The sequence below is a fragment of the Haliotis rufescens genome, unplaced genomic scaffold, assembly GCF_023055435.1.
Source record: "Haliotis rufescens isolate VD_foot unplaced genomic scaffold, xgHalRufe1.0.p SCAF_9, whole genome shotgun sequence".
Classification (NCBI taxonomy): domain Eukaryota; kingdom Metazoa; phylum Mollusca; class Gastropoda; order Lepetellida; family Haliotidae; genus Haliotis; species Haliotis rufescens.
In genome coordinates, this window is record NW_025964383.1 from 43,252,613 (window position 1) to 43,264,568 (window position 11,956).

The window sequence follows — 11,956 nt, forward strand, 5'->3', positions numbered from 1 at the left end:
TTGTATCTAAGAATCACACACGCGTGATGCAGTGTGAAAAGCTCAGGATATATCACACACGCGTGATGCAGTGTGAAAAGCTCAGGATATCAACACATGAAAACATTTAGATTGTCTGTCAAATTGCCACGACTGTCATTGGCCAACAGATCGCCCACTCACTGTCCTTGAGGTGCGATGGGCTGCAATAGACAACCTGTCGTCATCAGGTGTTGATTCGTCCTGGAACAGCTGTCGTATTGAGCGCACGAGCGACTCGTGAAGATTGTGCTGTCATGGCGTGCTGTCAGCCGGTGAGTGATTTACTGTTGTAATTTAAATGCGAAATTAAATAAGTAAATGATATGAAATTGACCCACGGTTTTGACAAATAAATATTTAAACAAGTCGCTATATTTGAAGGAGTTTTGTAAATCTACTGGGCGGTGAACATTATTATTATGTCGTAATTATTCGCGACCTTCGCCCTATAGTTAACCTGTTGTTTGCTGGTAGACTTCACATGTCGTAATTATTCGCGACCTTCGACCTATAGCTAACCTGTTGTTTGCTGGTAGACTTCACATGTCGTAATTATTCGCGACCTTCGACCTATAGCTAACCTGTTGTTTGCTGGTAGACTTCACATGTCGTAATTATTCGCGACCTTCGACCTATAGCTAACCTGTTGTTTGCTTGTAGACTTCTCATGTCGTAATTATTCGCGACCTTCGCCCTATAGCTAACCTGTTGTTTGCTGGTAGACTTCACATGTCGTAATTATTCGCGACCTTCGACCTATAGCTAACCTGTTGTTTGCTTGTAGACTTCTTATGTCGTAATTATTCGCGGCCTTCGACCTATAGCTAACCTGTTGTTTGCTGGTAGACTTCACATGTCGTAATTATTCGCGACCTTCGACCTATAGCTAACCTGTTGTTTGCTTGTTGACTTCACATGTCGTAATTATTCGCGACCTTCGACCTATAGCTAACCTGTTGTTTGCTGGTAGACTTCACATGTCGTAATTATTCGCGACCTTCGACCTATAGCTAACCTGTTGTTTGCTTGTTGACTTCACATGTCGTAATTATTCGCGACCTTCGACCTACAGCTAACCTGTTGTTTGCTTGTAGACTTCTCATGTCGTAATTATTCGCGACCTTCGCCCTAAATTAACCTGTTGTTTGCTTGTTGACTTCTCATGTCGTAATTATTCGCGACCTTCGTCCTACAGCTAACCTGTTGTTTGCTTGTTGACTTCTCATGTCGTAATTATTCGCGACCTTCGTCCTATAGCTAACCTGTTGTTTGCTTGTAGACTTCTCATGTCGTAATTATTCGCGACCTTCGTCCTATAGCTAATCTGTTGTTTGCTTGTTGACTTCTCATGTCGTAATTATTCGCGACCTTCGCCCTATAGCTAACCTGTTGTTTGCTTGTTGACTTCACATGTCGTAATTATTCACGACCTTCGACCTAACATTTGTTTGCTTGTAGATTTCAACATGACATCTAAAAAAAAATGTAGTCGAATCCTTTATGATTAAATAATACTGTATTTAATTTGATTAGGTACTAAATAAACACATCATATTTTAAACTTCCTGTTTAAATCGAATATCAATAGTAACAATATAATAAAAAATGTACCATAAGACAGTAACCCTGGGAGTTTCGGGGGAGGGGGTTGCTGGGGAGGGGGTTGCGGGGGAGGGGGTTGCGGGACTATAAAACACAATCAAGTCCGTTTTACTGAAAATTCTGTTCACATGCCTCGTATCGAAATAAATAATATTTTCTTTACTTGTAAACAAGTGTCCAAAGAATGCAATTCGTTATCCATTTTTGTATATTTTAAAAACAAACTTTTACTTTGGAAAATAAAGCTGAGCTCCAACACATAAAAGTTTTGCTCCCTAATCACGTGATCGACATTGTAGTGACAGATATCTCGCAAAATAATGATCCTGATATTTGCAGATATATACTTTGTTTTAGCATTAATTGGCTGTGTATCAAAAACAAGGCTCTTCTTTCGTGTCGTCCAATCAATCTTCCTGCATGGAACACTTGTTAAATACGAAAGTATAATTGTAGTGACGCGATATATAATGCTCAAATCTGAATTTACAAACCTAACTGTCAGTGAGTTATTTTGTTAGCTTATTGTGTAGATGTGGTGTTTATTGCACTTATATAGCAATGTACATGCACACACGTGTGTATACGTGCTTGGGGGCGTGCGTGCGTGCGGATTTATGACGGGTTTAGAGCAAGCTTACTGAGATACCATGCCGCAGTGTAACATTGCTGTCTCACTCACTTCGAGTCGACCAGTCCTTGTCTCATTCCCTTCATGTCATGCGCCAGGCATGGTAACAACAAGTACCACCTTCCAACGGCTTTTGATGTGAACCTCCGACAATCTCTCCTCACTCATTTCTATCCGCCAGACCACGTTTGCGGAGGAAATGCCTAAGCGAAGGTCTTAGGGTGACCGTGTTAACTTTGGTGAACCCCACAAGCATGGGTGTGGTGCTGACAAAGCTAAAAATATAATCAAGGCGAACCGGGATTCAAACTGACGATCACAGGTTTCTGGCACGCCCAAGGGGCGCAACTCTGCACAGCGAATTGCAGCGTGTTAAATGCATACAACCCGTGCCATTATTGACTGAGATTGGCCTACGTCAACACAATCATGTTCCATGACAAGGTGATCTTTGTCTGTTCAATGCGTGAATGAACATATAAGACAACCCTGGTACAATTGCATGACTGTGTTCTCGTGTTTGTCAATGTGCAGGCGGCGTGAATATCGTATATTGCCCCCATGCAGAGTTACTTCAGTAATCCGATCTCTAATGTAGCTTGTTGGTTTGCCTGCGTTGTACCTCTAGATTGTATCGATGTTTTTGACTTTCAACTGACATGCCATTGCTTATTGGGGCGGTCGGGTAGCCTAGTGGTTACAGCGTTCTCTCGTCCGCCATAAACCCCGGGTTCTAATCCCGACTTGGGTACAATGTGTGAAGCCCATTTCTGGTGTCCCCCGGCGTGATATTGCTGGAATCTTGCTTAAAGCGGCGTAAAACCATACTCACTCAGTCCCACTGCTTATTGGGGTACTAGATTCGACCACGCATGGCTCGTATAGGTCGTTTTTGCACAAGCGTGGCATTTCTCGTCGTGATGAGTGAGTGGGTGTGGTTTTACGCCGTATTAGAGCAATATTCCGGCAATATTACGGCGGGGGACTTAAGAAATGGGGATCACACCTTGTACCAATGTAGGGAATCGAACCAGGGGGGTTGGGGGTTGGGGGTTGGGGGGTGGTGGTGTTGGTGTCGGTGACAAACGGAGTCCCCAAAGCATGACTACTGCTTTTAGTATCCCGGCGGATTAAATACCCGTAACGACTCACCAAAATGGAGGTTTACCACAATAAAACATATATTTTGCACCAAGCTCTGTGTTTGAAATAGAATTATTAAAAAACAACCAAATTTTGGGTCTCGTCAAACCCGAGGCCTGGGTTCGATTCCCGACATTCGTACAAAGTGTGAAGCCCCTCTATGTGTGCCTCGTGTGATATTGCTGGAATATTGCTAAAGACGCGGCGTATAATCAACCACTTACCAATTCCTCAACATAATATATGACAGGAAATTCTAGTAACATTAGTAAAAATACAGGCAGATCCATTACTTAAGATCTAAAAAGTGATCAAATCTTTTTTTCATTGCGTATAATGTCGTCGCTTTTACGAACATATGTTTCCTATACATATAAAAACGTACTGTAATAAAGTCACAGCATTTCGCAGTACATTGTAATTAATCAATAAATCCTTATTATTAGTGAATGTTATATAAATAGCGTCGATCTCACAGCTCAACATATATACTAAGTAAACTAGATGCTACTTAAGCTTGCTTATAATCCCGAAATCAAAGGTTACAGAAAACATCCAGTGTATTTGACATTTCAAAGGACGCATTCTCTGTAATTACATTAATGCCAAATTCATACTATGAATATTAATATAGTATTGATAGGTACGTATATATTTGTTATATATATTATGTATTACATTCAAAGATTAAATTACGATAAACCTCATGAGCTGAGATTATATGTCTATAAATGACATCCGTTTAGAATTTATAACATCTGCACGCGGCTATCCATCATGCGAGCTGACTTGTATTCCTCCACATATCAAGGGAGGCACGGGTGGCCCAGTCGTCAAGTGACCACTCCCTGACCCTAGTGTGAGGTACTGGGGATATCTCATCCGGGTCTGCTCGGGGTTTTTCCGTTACATACATCAGAGACACAGTGACACTGCACGATTTCACTGAGGAGCCAACCGACCAATCCCTCCCCACACAACTCTACAACATGAATGGCGTGTGATAGTCACGCGAATTAGTGAAACTAGTGAATTGTATTCTATCTCTACTCTCTTTTGGTTACTATATATATACTGTGGGAACTGTTGTTAAACGATCGTGCCTACTTAACCATCCCCTAGTCCTGCAACAATTTTTTGAAAAGTAATCTGTGCTGGGTAATTTTGTGTAAAGTTTTCCATGCTGTTATCCTGACTGTAGGTTGTAGATTTATTTATGCATCAAGTCAATGGATAATAAACAAGTCAGGCAATCAAGTGTTGCTCCGTCATCGGGGGCATTCGATCATCAGTTGTCTGCTCTTGCAACAGACCCGTGAAGATCTGGGGTAGAATAGGTCTTCAGCAACCCATACTTGCCGTAAAAAGCAACTATGCTTATCGTAAGAGGCGACTCACGGGATCGGGTGGTCATGCTTGCTCATGGTTGATGTATGTCAGCGTATCCCACTTACGTAGATCGATGCTCATGATGTCGTCACGTGCGGGGAATTATGAAGATTGACAAGGGATTAGAAAGCAAACGGGGAAAAAATCATGCAAATAACAAGTACTTTATTCATTAACCAGATATCCATGTAGATATGGAGGATGTATCCTTTAGGGAGGGAGTGTGCTTGTTTGTGTGTGTGTGTGTGTGTGTGTGTGTGTGTGTGTGTGTGTGTGTGTGTGTGTGTGTGTGTGTGTGTGTGTTTGTGTGTGTGTGTGTGTGTTTTTGTGTGTGTGTGTGTGTGTGTGTGTGTGTGTGTGTGTGTGTGTGTGTCTTGGGGTGGGGAGTGTGGGTGTGGGTTTGGGTTCTGGGAATGCTGGCTGACGTAAGAAGTACTGTGTTGTGAAATTGTATGACCGGAGACAATGTCCGACAATATTCAGGATCTTGATATCTGATCAGCCATCAGTGACAGGTGATGTAACTTTAACACATTTCGATGTTGAATGTGGTCCAGCGGACGGCTGCTGCCTCATCTTCTGTGTTTGTCGTCAGAAGATGGTCAGTAGCAGCTGTAGGACGGTAATCCGAAATGAGGCAAGCCTGGTACGAGTGACACGCGTTGGAGTGAGTTTGGCTTTACGCCGCTTTTAGCAATATTCCAGCAATATCACGGTGGGGGACACCACAAGTGGGCTTCACTCACTGTACCCATGTGGGGATTCGAACCTGGGCCTTCGGCGTGACGAGCGAACGCTTTAACCACTAGGCTACCATACCGCCTCGACACGCGTTGAGATCGCAACCATTGGCGTCTGTGAGAAACGTCTTCGGTGTTGAACTAGTGTTGAACACATTGCTGTTGTAAGTTCCTGAAATCAAAACAGATTGTCATTCGTTAAAGAGGTTATTTTTTCAGCTCAGGTTATTAACATACAGTAGTTAATATTAAATCGTTAACAGAAAATGGTTTCTTATATAGACTCAATCGGGTTCAGTCTTTAAACCAGTTAACGTCGGATGCCATTCTACTAAACTATTTGATAGATAGTTGTAGGAAGACGTGCTTAACGTTTAGTAACATTGGCAGTTACAGGCAGATAGATGTTGGTCGATATTTTCTTAGTATATAAATTGCCGGGCACAAGAAAATAAATGTCGACATCATGGAAACAGTGATGACGCCGAAACCCTGCAAACTTAAAGTCCACATTTCACTGTAATGTACCGTCCAGTTAACGGGGTGTCACTGTGTACGCTAACATGTCATCAGTCAGTTTTTGAAAGCAGTATAATTCAGGCTTTGTGCAATATTTGATTTCATATTTATTTCATTTAATGCACGAAAACATTCGTTCAAGACGTTCGGTTAATGACGGGATGAGTTAGAACACACCTGACATCACAGATTGATTTTACTCGTGTCCACTCGGGTTATTCCTCGACCTAATGCCTTGGGCTCCTGTTGAGTAGTAATATTGCACGATTTACTGTAAACCGTGTAACGTCGGATCCTGTCGCATATAAAATGTAGTTCCTCAACCACGGAGGCCGTTTTCGGAGACAGGTTATTTTATGTGCAACAGAAATGTTCTTCTTGAAGTATAAACGCAACGAATCTGATCAGTTATATAAGTTTTTCGTTTGCCGCCGGGATAAGATAGATAGATAGACACATGTTGTGTCACGTGATGATGACGTGCACGAAAGTAGTTTCAATACGGATTATTGCCAGTGATGGCCGACGTCACTCTCCTATCCATAGTTGGCCCGCTTGGTACCTTTGCCACGGGCCAGCAGTTCGTCACGTCCTACATTGTCCATTTAAGATATTGTTTATGTTTTGCATCTGTTTCATTTTGTTTCCGTATTGCTGCAACGACAGAACTAGAGCGTTACAACAAATATAAAAAAAGGATAAATACGCAAACGGAAAATAGTCTTTCACGTTTTAGGATATTTTTTTCATGTATGTTAACCATTTTACGACCTATGTTTATCTAAATAAACAATAAACTTCTTTTCAACGTTGAAATAGATGAAATAGATGAAAAACATGTGTTATTTATTGAATGAATTGTGGCAGAGATACCAGTTTGACCATAAGGCAGGAAGGCTCACTGATGGCTGACGTCGATTTACCAAGGGAGGTAATTTTCATTTCGTGCTTTTATTTGATGAAGTCTGGGGAGGATTAGAGAGTGGGTATGATGGACTTTTTTGGCATTGGGCCAGAAAAAATGTGCTTGTCATGTTACAAAGATTTAAAAAATATGTCAAGTCATTTCGGCAGCTGTGTTGTAGAAGTTGTTATCATTTACGCCTTAGTGTTTTTGAAGAAACAACACATTCTGAGAACGGAACAGTGTCCCATCCGTTACAGGTGCCACCGCAATAAGGATCTGACGTCAGTACTACCCGAGAACAAGGAGTCGAGCAATTGTTCTTTCTGATATCCTGTATCTAGCTGGCTTTGATGTTGTTTGTGTGTGACATACCTATGTAATTATTCATATAGATAAAGCGGATGCAACGTATTCTGTAGGTGAAGTTAGGTCCTTGTCCTGCAGCTGCCGACAATGAAAACACCATAAAAAGATTTTCGCATGATTTTCATTTTTTAGTGGTGTCTGTCACTGTGCTGGAATATTACTGAAAGCGATGTAAACCCATACTCACTGTGAACATTATATTTTAGTGGCCAAATACAAGAACTCCAGCAGACACCAACAAGATATACACGAATGATAAGCATTCAGCTGAGACATGCATTATGTACTGATAAAAGAAACCGGTGACGCGGAACTATGAATTGTGTGTGTGTTTGGGGAACCACTCTCCTTGTAGATCGACCATTTGATAAATTTAATATGGCGAGGCAGGGAGTGGCTGAGATGTTTTTGAAAAACAAAATGCTTGATAGAAAAAAAATAATATGAATGACCATTTAGCATTGTTTCAGTGTTACCACGGCAGTGTCAATCTTGACACATCATGTTACATCTTGATATAGACGGTTACATCTTGACACAGCCTGTTACATCTTGACACAGCATGTTACATCATGACACAGCATGTTACATCATGACACAGCCTCTTATATCATGACACAGCATGTTACATCTTGACACAGCATGTTACATCATGGCACAGCATGTTACATCATGACACAGCCTGTTACATCATGACACAGCCTGTTACATCATGGCACATGTTACTTCATGACACAGCCTTTTACATCTTGACACAGCATGTTACATCTTGACACAACCTGTTTCATCTTGACACAGCATGTTACATCATGACACAGCCTGTTACATCATGACACAGCATGTTATATCATGACACAGCCTGTTACATCTTGACACAGCCTGTTACATCATGACACAGCCTGTTACATCATGACACAGCATGTTATATCATGACACAGCCTGTTACATCATGACACAGCCTGTTACATCATGACACAGCCTGTTACATCATGACACAGCATGTTACATCATGACACAGCCTGTTACATCATGACACAGCCTGTTACATCATGACTCAGCATGTTACATCTTGACACAGCCTGTTATATCTTGACACAGAATGTTACATCATGACACAGCTTGTTACATCATGACACAGCATGTTACATCATGACACAGCATGTTACATCATGACACAGCCTGTTACATCATGACACAGCCTGTTACATCATGACACAGCCTGTTACATCATGACACAGCTTGTTACATCATGACACAGCCTGTTACATCTTGACACAGCATGTTACAGCATGACACAGGAAGTGATACCATGACACAGCCTGTTACATCTTGACACAGCCTGTTATATCATGACACAGCATGTTACATCATGACACAGCCTGTTACATCTTGACACAGCATGTTACATCATGACACAGGAAGTGACACCATGCCACAGCCTGTTACATCATGACACAGCCTGTTACATCATGACACAGCATGTTACATCATGACACAGCATGTTACATCATTACACAGGAAGTGACATCATGACACAGCCTGTTACATCATGACACAGCATGTAACATCATGACACAGCATGTTACATCATGACACAGCATGTTACATCATGACACAGGAAGTGACATCATGACACAGCCTGTTACATCATGACACAGCATGTTACATCATGACACAGCATGTTACATCATGACACAGCATGTTACATCATGACAAAGGAAGTGACATCATGACACAGCCTGTTACATCATGACACAGCATGTTACATCATGACACAGCATGTTACATCATGACAAAGGAAGTGACATCATGACACAGCATGTTACATCATGACACAGCATGTTACATCATGACACAGCATGTTACATCATGACACAGGAAGTGACATCATGACACAGGAAGTGACATCATGACACAGCCTGTTACATCATGATCAGCATGTTACATCATGACACAGCATGTTACATCATGACACAGCATGTTACATCATGACAAAGGAAGTGACATCATGACACAGCCTGTTACATCATGACACAGCATGTTACATCATGACACAGCATGTTACATCATGACAAAGGAAGTGACATCATGACACAGCCTGTTACATCATGACACAGCATGTTACATCATGACACAGCATGTTACATCATGACACAGCATGTTACATCATGACACAGCATGTTACATCATTACACAGGAAGTGACACCATGACACAGCATGTTACATCATGACACAGCATGTTACATCATGACAAAGGAAGTGACATCATGACACAGCCTGTTACATCTTGGCTCAGCAATTGACAAATGCCACAGCAGGTTTTCCCACGGCCGAGGTCGAACAGAGTGTGTTCTTGTTATGTAAATGTCCCAGAAACCAACCTCCCATGAAGTCACGTCCGCACGCGAGCGTCTGTGTATGGCTGTTGCTTTACCTCACTCTAAGTAACCGTGCATCCTATAAACCACTCATGTATAGCACAAACGAGAACTACATGAAGCATTCGCCTGAACGCACTGCCCTTCTTCGATCTACAAAGGGTGACTAAACCGCTGTCAGTAAGATACAGCCTAGTTTCTAGGACACATCACAGCTGTCGCCCTTGCCAGTACAGTAGCCTGCCATTCTGTCAACACGGCCGTGAGTATCATCCATTTGTTCATATCAGTGTGTGTTTTAAACCTGATGTATACATGCACACTAGACCCGTGACGATCCGGGTAGAGAATAGGTCTTCAGCAACCCATGCTTGTCCTAGGAATGGACTAAAGGGATCAGGTGGTCAGTCTCGCTGACGTGGTTAATGCATAATATCGTATCCCAGTTATGCTCATGATGTCAGTCACCGGATTTGCTGACTCGATTATTCACAGACCGCCGTCATATAGCTGAAATATTGCTAAGTGCGGCGTTAAACAACTAACAAACAAAAACAAATTTGAGGAATTCACAACAATCATTATGAAGAGTATGGTGTTAAACAACCAACCAACATACGTACCGTATATTGCTGCCAGGGTCGAGCCGGTGCAATGTCGCCTTGACCCGGGAAATACATGACGATTAGAGACACGTTAGGTAAGAGAGTGAGTGAGTTGGGTTTAACGCCGCTTTTAACAGTTTTCCAGTTATATGACGGCGTGTCAGCTTAATGTGGGAGGAAAGCCCGAAGTGATGCAGGTCTCAGACGTTTACCACTGCGGTGAAACCCACGAGCACGGGTATGGTGCTGACAAACCTAGAAACATAATCGGGGCGATTCGAACCCACAATCATAGGCTTCTGGCGTGTCCAAGGGACGCAACTCTGCACAGCGAATCGCGGCGCCTTAGACGACTGGGCCACCCGTGCCCCCGGTACAATTAGTGGACGTCGATGGTGTTTGCACTCAGCAATATTCAAGCTATACGACAATCCAGTGATTAATACCATGAGCATCGATCCACGCAATTAGGATGATGTCATGCATCAACCAAGTCAGCGAGCCTGGCCACCCGATCCCGTTAGTCGCCTCTTACCACAAGCAAAGTCATCTCTTTATGGCAAGCATGGGTTGCTGAAGACCTTTTCTACCCCGGATCTTTACGGTTCGTAGGCGTCTTACTGCGATATCTACTAAGCTAAAATGGTTAAATAGTTAATTGTGTCATCATTTAATCATCGATTTATGGTTGATTTAATATTTGAAACATGGCTTATTCAAATGTAGAAGAACCGAACAAAGGCATTTTCCGGAATTTTAAATCCCTTAACTGTTAGATCCGTTGGTTGTAGGGCCGATTTCTAGATGCACTCAAGTATTAATCAAGGTTCGGGTTTGTCAGCAACTTACCACGATCGCTTTTGGATTCCGACAACGTGGAAAACATTTTGGACATACGTCACGTCGGGTTTTCCACTTGAATTGAGCTAAACTTCGTGATATAAGTGGATTCTTTGTCGCATGCAACGTTAAACCAAACTCACTCAATCACTCTCTCACACTGTCGAATAATTTGTTCTGTATTTATTTCACAAGTATATTCTATTTACAAACGTGGACATCATCAGCCTATTTGGCCTCTACTATTACTGGAATAGATGAAGTCTGGGGCGTTCACGTCGTCGTGCAGACTTGCGTCGATTAGGTGTATCAGAAGTCTATGAAATCCCAGATTCGTTATAGTCACGTTCCTAGGTATGTCAGCACCACACCCGTGTTGGTTGATCCCATCAGGGGTAAACGCGTAAGACCTGCATCACCTCAAGCTGACATTCGAGCCGTGATTCGACGTTGGAATATTGTCGAAGGCGGCGTTAAACCAAAATCTTTCACAAAATCTTAAACATGCATCTGAGGACATCCCATTACGGGTCACGTCAGAACGACCTTTAATCCGACCAATCAAAGCGTCGCTTACCAGATCATGAAAGTGACAGTCGGAATGTGTTTTCTGATTATGCAACCTCGAAAACGTTAACACGGGGTATTCCGAACGATAGTTACGACCCGCACGACTGATTCCGTCAAAATTATCGTCTATCTCTCGCTTCCGTGGGATAAACATTTGAACGGAGGAGGCGTTGTACAGTATGTGGGAAGCACTGCTATAAAATCTCAACCATTAGACATTCCGGAATGTTCGTTTGTTCAGTTT

General features: G+C 42.3%; 1 protein-coding gene across 2 annotated transcripts in view; it reads left to right on the forward strand.

Moving 5' to 3' along the window:
- Nucleotides 1-216: 216 nt before the first annotated feature.
- Nucleotides 217-11,956, forward strand: part of LOC124122538 (metalloreductase STEAP4-like) — a 26,249-nt gene continuing 14,509 nt past the window's right edge. Inside the window, exon 1 of one of the 2 annotated variants that reach the window (XM_046485587.2) lies at nt 217-293. In XM_046485587.2, coding sequence (XP_046341543.2) covers nt 276-293 — 18 coding nt within the window. In that variant the 5' untranslated portion in view covers nt 217-275. Of the gene's footprint in view, nt 294-9,802; nt 9,960-11,956 lie in introns of those variants that run through there. The other variant, XM_046485589.2, reaches the window with a different exon arrangement.